At 32.5% G+C, this 15291-nt stretch overlaps 1 protein-coding gene across 1 annotated transcript; it reads left to right on the top strand.

Moving 5' to 3' along the window:
• The first annotated feature begins 6725 nt into the window (after positions 1–6725).
• On the top strand, positions 6726–13456 carry LOC140039931 (tryptophan 5-hydroxylase 1-like). The gene is made up of 12 exons (XM_072085526.1): positions 6726–6794; positions 7049–7152; positions 7774–7841; positions 8455–8505; positions 8814–8912; positions 9488–9534; positions 9937–10072; positions 10309–10378; positions 11056–11112; positions 11372–11467; positions 12021–12154; positions 13046–13456. Exons 1-12 carry the CDS (start codon positions 6779–6781, stop codon positions 13227–13229), a joined length of 1062 nt encoding a protein of 353 aa, XP_071941627.1. The 5' UTR covers positions 6726–6778; the 3' UTR covers positions 13230–13456.
• Positions 13457–15291: the final 1835 nt, after the last annotated feature.

Below are 15291 nucleotides of genomic sequence, written 5' to 3'. Positions count from 1 at the left end.
TAAACCTAACGTCGACATTTACGTAGATTGTGAGGGTAAAAAGGGACGACTAAGAGAGGCAGTAAAGGAACTCCAACATATTGTTGGAACAGTTCAGCTACTAGAGATTATTGAGGATTCCATAGAAGGTATGATCAATAGTTATTTTGATAGATATCAAAGATTATTAGGAATAGAAGGCAGATTGTTCTGATGTTTTTAAGATGAAGAGGAGGAGCTGATACTAAATATTATTATATTATGTGAACCGAGCTTTAAGATTCAAGTTTCAAGAAATGTTACTGGTCCGCTTAAAATGGAAAATTCATTTTGCTTGGCATAATTAAGACAATGAAACTAAAAAATACATCAACTTGCACAAACGCTATAGGCCAATGATAAGATACGGTTAATAGGCCAATATTAAAATACTATTAAAACGATTAAAAATGATTAAAATTCAAAACAAAATTTACAATATAGAGTTGTCGTCGAACTTTTAAATTTTGTATAAATGTTATTTATAACAAGGTTCTACATGGATTGACTTTTAATGGTCGTAGTCTAGTGCCAGATCTATTAAAATTGTAACATGTAATGTAACGGGTTTGGTCTTTTATAATATAGAGATAAGTAGGCCTATCAATGTAAGAATTGACAAATAGGACAGTTTATGGGATGTTGACGTAATAACTATAAATAAAGTGTCCTTACGATTATCAGTTTTTATACATCAATAATAATATAATATATTCAATGTAAAATAAATGTGGGTATACAATTCATCATAATAATATAATTTTATAGCCAATATGTTATCAAGCTTTGTATCTCGTGTCTTACAAACTACAATGTTTATAATAGTTTTATACAATTACATTTCCATTAATTGATATCTTGTCATGGAGATGATTTAAGTGAATATATACTCATAGTATTTCGAAAGAAATTTGGGACAAGAAATTTAATAAGACTGCAGTCGCGTGCTCAAATTTGAGTTAGTGTTTACCGACCGACCATCCGACCAACCGACCGACACAGTGAGCTGTAGAGTTGCGTTGCATGCACGCGACTAAAAATGATAAAAACGCAAACGATCTTTTTTCAATGAATACAAAAAGGGAACACACTACCGAAGAGGTACACCTATCTGAAACACCATATTTAGACTGACAAGGATAAATGCAAGTCATTAATATTGCCTCATTTATAGGTTTATAATTATATAAACATTTTCTGCTCAGTATACTGAAATTGTACCCGCATTAAAACACAATTAGAAATGATTATATTATTATTGCTTAACCCTAACCCAAGAATGAATGGACATCTGTATTTTAACTCTCATGACGCTACTTTTTATTGTAAAATTATAATTGTATTAACTAATTATTAACAAACTAAGTAAAGACTGATTTAGATTAGTAAGCACATGACTATTTGAACTCAATTTCTTTTTGACTTGTCGTTTTTTATAAGGTAAAAGGCCACCCTTCTGTTCGTTTAATAGAATAAAAGTTTTATTTGAGCAAATATAAAATTAATAAATTTGTGTGACAACCGGTAGCCCCAATACCATAATATGATTACAGTAATTACCGTCCTATATGAGTGCTACCGATTTTGAACACCTTACAATCGAACATACAATTATCTACAGAAAACAAATTGTTTGGACTTTTAACAAGAGAGGTAACTTGCTATTTCATTGACCTCTCGAACGACTTTTTGATACAATTATTATTAAATACTTATTTAATCCGTGGCCTCCTTATATGTATTTATTCAAGCTTACCTTTCCAACCGTAAGCAATACAATAAATCTAAACACACCATTTCTGATTTTCTTTGTGGGGTCCCTCAAGGTTCTTTGCTTGGGGCCTCTTTTCAAAAATACCACTAAATAAGCCTACTATGTACTTACAAATTACAAAAAAAATATCAAATAATACAAATTGATGACAAAACCAAATTTCTTGGTGTGTATCTGGACAGCAATTAGATTACTCGAAGTCGAAAACAAAATATCCAAAAGTTCTGGTCATCATCTCCTAAACATACTCCGCATCCTTTACTGTTCATTAATCCCCCTTCCCCTTACTGTTCATTAATCCCCCTTCCACTTACTGTTCATTAATCCCCCTTCCCCTTACTTCAATTACATTTTATTTAGAGTAATACAAACCCTTCCTACATAGATAAATGTTCCTCCCATTTTAATCCTTTAGTTTCTTCATTTAGTCTGCTATAACAATTTAGGATATAAACCATTTTAAATAATGTTTTTTTGTTTTTTCTTAGTCGAACTCGCTCCTTCCATCTCAATTTGATGATTTATTTAGTTTCAATCATAATTTCCCAAATCACATAACTCGGAGATCTAACGTATTCCTTGTTAAAAACTACTTCTTTTTTTAAAAAGTATGTATTTGATCCAAACTCTGGATAACGTTCCTATCAAAAGTTCTTAGTAAATGAAGAGATTTCCTTAAGAAACGATACCTGTTATCAAGTTTTTATATATTTTAATTCAAAGTCTTCATTACAGTTTTTTTCCTGTTCCCGGTTTCCGTATTGTCTTGTGTTCTTTTTCAGTTTTACGGGCTGCCTCTCACAATATTTGCTTTTTTTTTAGTTTGCCCTCTTAGTTGAATCAAATTAGTGTAATTTACTATTATTAACTTTTAAGTTAAAAAGGAGAAATAGATGTTAATTTTGAATTGGAATTGATTTAAAAATTAAAAACAAACAGCTATCTTGATAAAATACCTGTGTTTAATATTAGACAGCTACGGTTCTGAAAAACATGCTTTATCTATATAGATTATTATAAGTACCACTCTAGGAAGTGTTACTAAATTTCAAATAAAATGACTATAAATCCATTCACTCAGTGGTATTTATTTAATTCCATAAAAAGATATATGATAATGCAGCCTGAAGAATGAAATGCGAAATATATTACAAACAAAAATACCACATTATAACAAAGAATGATAAAATTGAGCCTACAAAAATGTTTAAGAAAGCCGAGTATGGAAAGACAAGAGGACACTCGTACAAACTGAAAAAAGAAAAACCAAATCTGGACAGTAGGAAATTCTTCTACAGCCAGCGTGTAGTGAATGTCTGGAACAACTTACCACAAAGTGCAATATCTGCTCTAAACCTACTCTGCTTCAAGAGAGAGATAAATAAACACATGGGTTTATAATGGGCCAAAAAGCCCCCTTAACCCTGCCACACTCTATCGAAAGAAGATGGACTGTGGCGATTCAAGGTAAATTCAAGGTAAATACAATTATTTAGTTAAAAAACTTTGTTTTAAATATAATAATAATAGATAGATTTATACAGTGCAAATAAACGATGTCTCTATGCACTCGACAATAGAGAGAAAAATTGGAAAACAAAAGGAAGAGAACAAAATAAAAAAACACCAAGCTAGCACCCACACCGGAGTATGGGGATACACCATCACCGCTAAATGGGGATCCGTTTGTAAGTACCCCAGTTAGGGTTAAGTCTTGATCTTTTCAGGGATCCGGTGCCTCCTAGTCTAGTCACAAAACAAGAAGGTGAACAATTTCAATCGGTATTTCATTTTTACGATTGTAACAAATAATTCCGTCTACTTAGCATTCCATTCGCCATTATATGAAAGTGAATCTTATTACCTAGACCTAAAGCTTTTCAGAACTCTGTGCAGTGGATTGGATAGATTGAATACCGGGCTCAATTAGTCAACACAAAACGTACGCACCTTTTACTTTTATTATCTGTTTTTTTTATATTTAAATTTGAATGGACTTTCAAACTATTATCAAGTAATAACGAGGTACCCGGATTAAGCTACTTCAATCATTTGCAGACTTTTGACAGTAACAGTTTAAAATGGCAACAACAAACAAGTTCGAAATATTAAATATCGAGAAGGCTAGTGTTAATGGTGTTGTAAAAGAATCAAGAAGTCAGACGGTTACCGATACTATAAAGTTCACCAAAACCCCTCCTGGGTCTAGTAAGGATGTACAACCTAAACTAGACGGAGTGATCATAGAAGATATTGTGGCCCAAGCAGTTGCAGCTCTACAGCCAATATTGACAACAGTAATCGTTGCTGCTGTTGGCGCTTCGACTAAAGAAGAACAACTCAAAAAAATTAGAATCTAGCGGAAGTAGAAAAGAAAATGGTTTGCCAGAGTTTGACGATGAGAATACTAATGGGATAGTTGAAGACCGTACGCATGGCGCTGAAGTAAAACATGAAGACATCAGCGAAAGTCACAGCCTTCCAGCTCCATTTCAGGGTAAGAAAAATACTTGCTAAATGTGTGTGAAAGGTGAAATCAAAACTAATATCATGAAAAATAAAAGTAAGCTTAAGCAACTAGAGTATAAGAGGCGTGTTCGCTGATGATTCAACAACTCTGCTGGCGAAACCCGTCAAAACATTGATAATATCTAATAAACGATCAAACTAAAAATAACCATTAACACAATTTGTCAATTTTATATATCTTAAATATTTTTATTTTGTTTTACTTATGTGTAGCATGGAGAGCCCTTATGGCAATCCGCAGGTTTAATGTTGTTGTTTGTTTTTAAAAAACTTCAATGAATTAATTAAAGAGATAACATGTAAGCCATCGTTTTTGCATTCCTATAGTCGCTGTTTCCAGTCAACGTGTTCATTTTATGTTATATCTTTGGACATATCTGTCCAAAGAAAACAAAACCGCTCTCCTGTTAGAATATTTCAAATATATCTGAAGATAATGATTATCAAACTCTTTATTAGTTTTTCCTTCCAGACATGGAATTATTGAGTGGAATCCACTCAATAATTCAACGTCTCCCCAGAATTACTGCTTCATTACTGGAAACCATAATTACAAACAACAACCCAATTTATAACGGCATATTTTCAACATTTCTTATTTTGAAAACTCCTGCCCTCATTCATCATCATCATTAGTATCATTCACATTTATCCACATATATAATATATATATACAGTACCGTATAATATGTGAAAAGGAGCCAAAACAGCTTTTGATAAAGTTTGACTCTTGTCACAAAAATAAATAGGGTTACCTTTTATTTACTGTATATGGAGAAATCTGAAATAAAGTTTAATAATAATAATAATAATAATAATAATATAAATATAAAAAAATCATAAAAACATCAACAGACAGGATAATGAAAAAAAAACATTTCAAAAGCATACAGGCAAAAGAGAAACCCCTATAATAAAAAAATCTACTTAAACTTGGTAAAATAACCTCAATATTTAAATCAGGTGAAAAATAAATTTTAATTTTTTTTCAAATTTTTGGAAACCATTATAATATACGACAACATATTTCATCTCGCAGTTAAACGTCACTTAACAACATAATCCACATGTATTTTAAGAGGCACTATATGTCAAAAAATAATTATTAGTCCTCTCTCCATGACGGTTGTCACATAATGCTTTGTATTATTTTGTATTGTATTTATATGTTTCATTTGGACAGTTTGTCTGAAATAAAGTTGAATTGAATTGAATTGAATACAATAGAAAAGTAAAAAGTAAAATGCAATTAAAACGAAAGATACAACAATATCACTCTGTATCTCCTTTTGTCTTTTGAACTAGTTTAGCATATTAATTATTGTAGTGATGGGTGAATTTGTATTCGTTCGGTTTTTATTTAATCCAATTTGAACCGATAGTCAAACAGAAATGGCAGCGACGTTTAGTTATTAATTAAGTCCTTTTGAAATTGTTTTGAAAAGTTATATTTTTTATTGACATTCAGGGGGAATGGCACTATTGAACACACATTCTCCTATTCAAATTACAATACTATGGCATTGTTCGTAGAGTTGCATTTGACCTATTTTTGGCGACAGTGCGTTCTCTGTCTATGATCCGCAGCAGCCCTTTGGATATTCGACAAGCTCCTAATTCTCGTCTTTTTAAGAAACAACTCAAAACTTATTTGTTCCATAAGTAGCATGTTTATGTACTTATTTTGTTGTATGTTTTTTTTCTGTTAATTTTCTGTGATTTATAGATAATGAATAATAACAATTTAAAAGTTACTTCTCAAAACGATCACATGTACTTAATATATAGCAACACATTTTCCACTTGTTATTTCTTGATATATTTGCGTATTTTATGCGATTAACATGTTGCGAGTAGGCCCTATGTGTGTTTAATTTAGCTGAATAAGAGAAAAGTTTAATTATTATTTTTGTTACATGAAGTAAAACTAACTTAGAAATATTCTTTGCTTGTTCTTGTATTCCCACAATATACATTTCTTGGGGGTGGGGGGGGGGGGAGTTCCTAAACTTGGTCTGTTTTAGCAGATTAATATTTCTCTTGAGTTTGATTAAATGGTACACGCCAACAATTTTAGAAATTAATTTTATGCAATAACAATATTGAGTTTTAAACAGTTTGTGATATCAATGGTGATGGTAATCTTGAAAGATCGCATTTTGTAATTGTTTTTTTTTTTTTGCAAACGGAACATCTGGATTATTTTTCCTAAGGGGGCTAGAAAAAAAAGCTGTGTACTTAGAAATGTGGCAATAGGAACGAAGTCTCAATTTGGCAATGTATCAATTAAGTAGGCATAAAAGTATTATCATGGCTATTTTTATATATCAATAAATGTTAATCATTGTTCAATAAAACAAATGTGGGTACATAATTCATCATACTTGTTATAAATACAAGATGTTCCTGAACTAAGTAGTTGTGATTTGTAACTCGTGTCTGTACCAACCAACAACAATGTTTAACAACGATGGTAACTTGATTTCTGTTGGTAGTTTCAGATCGAACGCACTATGCAATGAAATGCAATGCTAAGCAGGCGCTCAGTCAGCATCTAACATTGCATGTTTTAATGAGAGTGGGAGCTTTCTTAGTTGTTTGCTATATTTTATTTATTTATTTTCTTGAAACATATATATTTTAAAGCAAGCCAAGTGGAGATTAAATTCCATTCAGTGATGATGAAGAAGGCCAATGTATAATGTTTAATGTTATTTGTTGTTGTAGATCCCTTAAAAAATGCGCCTTGGTTTCCTCAAACGATTGCTGAATTAGATAATACAGCAAACATGGTGTTGATGTATGGAACCGATTTCGATGGGGACCATCCGGTAAGTCATTCAATGATTATTTTGTTTACCCGGTAGGCCTAAGTCATTCAATAATTGTTCTATTTACAGGGTAAGTCAGTCAATAATTGTTCTATTTACCCGGTAAGTCATTCAATAGTTGCTTTATTTACACGGTAAGTCAGTCAGTAGTTGCTTTATTTACCCGGTATAAGTCATTCAATAGTTGCTTTATTTACCCGGTATAAGTCATTCAATAGTTGCTTTATTTACCCGGTATAAGTCATTCAATAGTTGTTTTATTTACCGGGTAAGTCATACAATAATTGTTCTATTTACCCTGTATGTCATTCAATAGTTGCTTTATTTACCCGGTAAAAAGGCATTCACAAATGGTTCTATTTACCGTGTAAGTCATTAAATAGTTGTTCTATTTACCGGGAAGTCATTCAATAATTGTTTTATTTACCGGGTAAGTCATACAATAATTGTTTTATTTACCGGGTATGTCATTCAATAGTTGTTCTATTTACCGGTTAAGTCATTCAATAATTGTTCTATTTACCGGGTAAGTCATTCAATAATTGTTCTATTTACCCGCTAAGCCAATAGCCGGTTATATTTCTTTACATACCTGACTTTCTATGTTATATTGCACTGTAGGGATTCAAAGATAATGAATACCAAGAAAGAAGAAGGTTATTTGCTGATATTGCTTATAACTACAGACAGTAAGAAACACATAATCCAATAATTATAAGTATATTGTTAATAGTAGTTATACAAGTGGCCAAGCGGTTAACAGTGGAATCGTAATACCTTGCCATATTAACATCGGCAAGGGTTCGAGCATAACTCGCTTTGTGGTTCTGGTGGTAGAACAAGTCTTCACGGAAACCGTAGGTCCAGTGTACAAATCTGGCTCAGGTGCACTTTAAAGAACCTAGTACATCGTTCGAGATGAGTAGGGGGTTACCCCGGTGTAGTATACACACAGCCACTGTCACACACAGACACTTCATCATAACTCATCAAGAGGGCCCTTGATTGCCAGCATACGCTGTTTAAGGTCACCCTCTATAAATAAGGTGGTATGCACATAGCCACTGTCACACTCATCAAGAGGGCCCCTTGATTGTCTTCCAATTTAAAACAATGGAGAAAAAACTTATTTACGTTCTTCAAAAGCTGAATTATATACGGTAGTATATAGTTCTTACTTAGTGGTTTACAAAATGTATAGAGCCCGGTCTAAAGGCCATGAATACAGGGTCAACTGTAAATATTGTAAAATATTTATTAATTAATATTTTTTTTATATTAATATAATGTGTTTTTTTTTAGTGGACAAACAATTCCAAGGATTGAATACACAAAAGAAGAAATCGAAACATGGTACGTAAAACTTTATTAAAATGAGAAAAACAAAAATCAAACATCTTAGATCATCTTAAATACCGGTAATATTAATTCTGATCTTTACCGTTAGTTCAACCGTATTCAACAATACAGGTCAATTTACGTGCGCCAAGTGTGTAATCAAGAGTTCTTTAAAAAAGAATTTAAAGATTATTTTTCTCTTTTGTGGCGTAAACACTACTTTTATTCACATTCATATTAGCTTTCACATAAAATCATATTATTTATCACATTTTTGTTAATTTAAAGATGTTTAATGACTTGTTATTCATATTATTTTTAAGGGGCCGTGTGTTTTCAGAACTGGAGTCTCTTTATCCGACACATGCCTGTCAGGAGTTCCTTCACAACTTCAAAGAACTTTGCGAAGGAGATATATACAAGTAAGCTACGTATAACTTAGGAATACAAAAATCGCTTAGTATATTTTGCGAGTGAGATATATACAAAGGCTACGTGTAGGGACAATAGTATATTTTGCGAGTGAGATATATACAAAGGCTACGTGTAGGGACAATAGTATATTTTGCGAGTGAGATATATACAAAGGCTACGTGTAGGGAAAATAGTATATTTTGCAAAGTTATAGACAAAAAATTGATTAGTATATTTTGCGAGATACAAGTAAGTTACGTAGATTAGGAACAATAATAGCTTATAGTATACCGTACACTTTGCGAGGGAGATACAAGTTACGTATAACGTAGAGATAAGTAAGTACAAGTATAGCCTATTATACTTTGCGAGGGAGATAATGACTAATAGTAACGTGTTATTACTTTAGTGTATTGTTTTCTATCTTTCGTCAAACATAAAACAAAATGATGTACACATGATCAATTCCAGACCCATATGTTTGGATTTGTTGCCCATTGAGAAATATGAATCTTAAAGTATACTCTCGCATAAAGATTATATAATTTCTAGTCAACTGCATTACTTTCTATTCGTCTTTCAGGATAGATAGCATACCACAGCTTGAAGATGTTTCGCAATTTCTAAAAGGTAAATAGATGATTAATTGTTTTCATATATAAATATGAATATTTAAACTATAGAATAAACAGCATGTAACTGAAAGTGTAAGCATCTTCTAAATATGTCATTGGCAAGGAAGCTCAAGTGCTTTTCAATAAAATGTAGAACCATTTTATCGCATCTATTGTACCAACTACTTGAAGATTTTAGGTATTATGGGCGACGACCAAACTACGTCATGTTAATTCATTGTGCGCATGCGAAGATATTTGCATGTGCTTCCTCGCTTGACACTTCGACGCGGTTTTGATGGTTTCTAGGTCAAGGCGACGCCCGACAACAATCAATTGACCTGACCTAGGTTGGCATTTACAAATTGAAAGACAAGTTATCATTTTTATTAAAATAATTAATCTCTGTGTTGTATAGAACAAAGTGGATTTCAACTGCGACCTGTGGCTGGTTATTTGTCGCCACGTAATTTCTTAGCGGGTTTAGCGTTCCGTGTTTTTCATTGTACCCAGTATGTACGTCATCGGTCAAGTCCATTATATACACCGGAACCGTAAGTAATCCTACAAATTAACAGCATATTTTGACAATTCAGGCCTACTCCTGTATGCGATAATGCTTTGTTTGTGCTAATGCTTACCCAATTTAAAAATATTCACCCGCTGCGCTGATGGTAAGTGACCGTGAAGTCTTATGCCCAGTTTTAGGTGCGAAAGTGCAGTAGCTCCGGAAATAGTGTATTTTGTATAAAAGAAACGTTCAAAATGTGTTATCAACATTATTTTTTAGTGACTGTTGTCATGAGCTCCTTGGTCACGTGCCGATGTTGGCGAACAAATCATTCGCAAGTTTTTCACAGGTTTGTTGAATTCAATGATGTTTGAATATAAATCAAGATACATCATCTATATTTCTATTTATTCTATTATTTCCATTAATTTATATTTTCAAAAGTTTCTTATTATGAATTTTCTATTTAAGTGTTCTCATATTATTATTATTATTATTATTTTATTTATATAGCGCTTTTCCAAATTAGTATAAAATGATCAAAGCGCTTTACATCAGCACACCCAACAATGAGTCACTTCTTAGGAAATAGATGTGTTTTGAAGGCTTTTTTAAATTTTAAAACCGTGGTTTGTTCCCGGATCACAGACGGGAGTTCATTCCACATCACCGGTCCAAATTTTGAGAAAGTATTATTTCCAGAGGTCCGCTTTTCGGGACAATGATCCAATCTAGTGTGATCTATCTCGGACCTCAGGCCTCTCTTAGCACATCTATACACCCGTAAGAGATTGCTCAGATAACAGGGCGCATTAATATTTATACAATTGTAGACATGAAGTAACACTTTAAAAGTGATTCTACTTTCAACAGGTAGCCAATGCAATTCATAAAGCAGAGGTCTAGAACTAACAAACATAGGTACTTGGTAAATTAACCTGGCAGCCCGGTTCTGAAGCTTTTGTAATCTCGAAACGTTATATCAATTTATTTACTCTTAATTGTTTTGATCCTTTTTCAATCTAGGAAATCGGTTTGGCATCTTTGGGAGCATCAGAGGCTGAGATTAAGAAATTAGCAACGGTATGTATTTGAAATTTTTTAGTTATTAATAATAAAACCACAACATGGCGTTTGGTACGCGTGTTGAAATGCTGACATTAAATTGTAGTCAAGTATGTTTTCATGGCGTCACGTCACTAACGGAATAGACACTGGACTATGGAACGCGGGGAGTGCCACTTTCGGCTTTCCATACATGAGTATGATGAATGTGCAAATAAAGTTGTTTTAGGTTAACAAACCTATCTATTGATGATACGAAATGTTGGTTCATTTTCAGTTGTATTTCTTTACGGTTGAATTCGGACTGTGCAAGCAAAACGGAAAAACGCGCGTGTATGGAGCAGGTTTGCTGTCATCTATAGGCGAACTTAAGGTATTGCATGTCAACAATTATCAATAAATATATATTAGATAAATAAATGCTTCTTTGTATTCAACAACACGATTTCATAGTCTTGACACTTATTTTGCCTGGCTTACAATGCGATATTTACTTATCAGAAAGCGATTCTTCCATAAGGCCCTAAAAAGATATTTTTAAAAAGTTATTTTTTAAAATATTTTTAAAGCGTTCATGAATTAGTGTTCATTAATATACCGGTAGTTAAATACTTTAAAAATCTATTTTTTTTTTTAAAGCGAGGGAGGGGGATCATGGGAGGGGGATAAGCGAGGGAGGGGGATAATCGAGGGAGGGGGATAATCGAGGGAGGGGGTAATCGAGGGAGGGGATAAGCGAGGGGAGGGATAATCGAGGGAGGAGGATAAGTAAGGGGAGGGGGATAAGCGAGGGAGGGGATAATAATTAAGACAGTAATTTCTGACGAAACTTTGAAACGAAATATGCAAACATTGTAATATATACTATCGCAAGCATAATATTAATTATATAACATTATTATGAAAATAATTTGTTTGCCATTAAGTATGCCCTTACACGTGAAGCTGAGGTATCAGGGTTCGATATGGCGTTGATAATGAAGCAAGAATGCCGGATAACTACATACCAAGACTGCTACTTCATCTCTCAGTCATTTCAGCAAGCTACCTCTGATATTAGGTGAGCTATCCACAATTACAGATATAGTTAGTATAGTGGAGCGGAGTGGAGCTGTGGCTTGGTGGTTATGATGCTTGGCTACCAATCTAAGGGTCCTGGGTTCAAGTCCTGTCATATGTCAGGGTTTTTTTCTCATGACAATTTACAACTCCACTCCCAAAGACTTAATAATAAGTCTTTGTTTATGTAGAGCATCTTGTGTATATGTTTGTCTGATATGTTCTAGTGCAGTATATGGAGAGCCATCTCGATAGATGGCAATCCTCAGGGTGCTGCACCGCTGTGTTGTCATGTATTGTTGTGCCTGAAAATTGAATAAAATAAAATAAAATTAAAAAAATAATAAAATAAAAAATAGCCTGCACAGTTACACTATATCGACGAAAAATGTATAAGCACGCACCTTTTTTACATAAAATTAGAAAGGTTTTCGTTCTAGAACTATAGGATAATCATTTATGCTGTCTTCCTATCAAATTACGTCATGATAAATAAAAACAATAAAATCGTTGTATTGTCACAATATGTTTGCTCTTACTAATCATGACGTCATTTGATTGGACGTGTTCATATCATTTTCATCAAAGGAAGCATAGATGGTTATTCTATATAGTTCTAGAATGAAAAGTTTTCATATTTTATGTATGAAAAATGCATATTTGTCTATTTATCGTCGATCGTTATCGTCCTAGTGTAAATGGGCGTTTAAGGCCAATTTATAAAGACGAGCTCAAGTAGTTTACTTATGAAACGCCATACGTGCCAAAATATTTATCTTTTTACTAATATTCAAGTTAAAACTCCGTCTGGAAACCAGACTAGATGTCATATGGGAGTGTGCGTCTAGGATAAAATATTACATTATAAGCGTTTATCTTCTTTTCTTTTCAGAAAGTACGCGTGTACTATACAAAGACCATTTACTGTTCGATATGATCCCTACACGCAGAGTATAGACGTACTGACGAATGCTTTACAAGTTGCTAGCTTTATCGATGACTTAAAGGATGATCTACATGCTTTGTGTAAATCTCTTAAGAAATTTGAAAAACGAAGCCAGTGCGAAAATATTTAACAAAATATAGCAACGTAGTAATTCCGCGCATGATCGAATCGAAAATATTAACAAAAGTACACGTTTAGATGGTCTTTCTGTGATCTATTGATATTGTACGAAATCTTTATTATATATTTATTATTTATATAGATATAATTATATATGTTTTTCAACAAAATACTACTTTAACGTATTAACCACTAACATAACAAGCAATAACAATAACTCATCAAAAATTTATTTAATAACAACTTACTAACGTAACAAACTATGTTTACCATTTAGGTAATCAATCGTAATGTTAACATATTTCTGTATTTTCTTAGTGGAAAAAAATTCTTGAAAGTTAGAAATATTTGTTTGTTTAATCCTGTCTGTCAGTTATCCCATACGTTTTAGATAAAAGCTTGACGCTTCTATAATAATAATAATAATAATAATATTAATAATAATAATAATAATAATATTTATTCGGCAAAAGTTCATAAACTACATTTTACAATTCATCTTGCCAGGAGCAAGTAATAGACATGAGCCCAAACAGAAAACTGCTCTTACTCCATCATTACTTATAAAATACAAAAATAACAAAACTAAATAGCACAAATTAAGTCAAAATAAAACAAAACAAAACAAAGTTATAATGAGATACACCAATTAAAAATAAGCTGCATTGAATAAACAATATAAACAATTACAACTTAATATTTTGAGATCAAATGTTTGATGAGTTGGGGGCTTTAAAGTCTGAAATTGTAGCACATTGTTTAATTTCATTGGGAAGTTGCTCCCATAATCTAGGGAAAATACAAACGATGAATTTAAAAATGTATTGGTCTTTGCCTTCCAATGTATTAACCGCCCTTCACACCTCTCACTTGATCTCACAAACTCATTAAAGGATGATGGACAGAGGCCATGCATTATTTTAAAACCTAATGTGAGTCTATACACTTTAAATATATCTTCAATACTTAAAATATTTAGGGTCTTTAACCTATATAAATATGAAGTGTCCCAATTTCCTTCTTTTCTGTACATAATTATAAAGACCGGTCGCCATATATGCACATAATTATATAGCAATATTATGGCATAATAATTGAATTTTAAAAAGTGGATATTTTGGTAAACAATTTCTGTACTACAAAACAAGGATTTTTGTCTAAAAATGGCCAAAATATCCACTTTTTAAAATTCAATTATTATGCCGTAATATTGCTATATGTGCGTATATTGCGTTATCATCATCTTTTTTGGAGTGTTTATAACCAGGTATTTTAAAAAAGAAATAGGTCGAAATTTGGTCATTTTTTGAAAAAATCCCTTGTTTTGTAGTACAGAATTTTTTTAAAAGATTGCCAAAATATCCACTTTTTAAAATTCAATTATTATGCTATAGTAACCATTTATGTCAAAAGTGGTTACTATAGCACAATTGTCATGCGCAGAACCCATTATTCGACTCTGCGCATGTTTATTATGCTATAGTAACCATTTATGTCAAAACTGGTTACTATAGCACAATTGACATGCGCAGAACCCATTATTCGACTCTGCGCATGTCTATTATGCTATAGTAACCATTTATGTCAAAAGTGGTTACTATAGCACAATTGACATGCGCAGAACCCATTATTCGACTCTGCGCATGTCTATTATGCTATAGTAACCATTTATGTCAAAAGTGGTTACTATAGCACAATTGACATGCGCAGAACCCATTATTCGACTCTGCGCATGTCTATTATGCTATAGTAACCATTTATGTCAAAAGTGGTTACTATAGCACAATTGACATGCGCAGAACCCATTATTCGACTCTACGCATGTCTATTATGCTATAGTAACCATTTATGTAAAAAATATAAAAGGGTCGAAAATCGGCAATTTTTCGGAAATTTTCCTGTACTATAGTACTGAATCTAAAAGTCTTCATTACTGTTTTTGTCCTGTTTCCGGTTCCCGTGTTGTCCTGTTTTTTTTTTTTTCATTTTCTATGGGCTGCCTTATACAAGCTTTGCTTTTTAGGAATGTTGCCCCTCTTATTTTAATCATTTTTACTGTTAATTTTTATTTT

The sequence above is a fragment of the Antedon mediterranea genome, chromosome 2, assembly GCF_964355755.1.
Source record: "Antedon mediterranea chromosome 2, ecAntMedi1.1, whole genome shotgun sequence".
NCBI classification, from domain to species: Eukaryota; Metazoa; Echinodermata; class Crinoidea; order Comatulida; family Antedonidae; genus Antedon; species Antedon mediterranea.
Note: the sequence above shows the minus strand (reverse complement) of the source record. Positions and strands in the feature narration are given on the sequence as shown.

Bases quoted from the DNA above. Each gene is read 5' to 3' on its own strand.
- LOC140039931 (XM_072085526.1), top strand. The intron at 10,073-10,308 runs GTAAGTAATCCT...ATTATTTTTTAG, and splicing joins CCATTATATACACCGGAACC to TGACTGTTGTCATGAGCTCC. The intron at 11,113-11,371 runs GTATGTATTTGA...GTTCATTTTCAG, and splicing joins AGATTAAGAAATTAGCAACG to TTGTATTTCTTTACGGTTGA.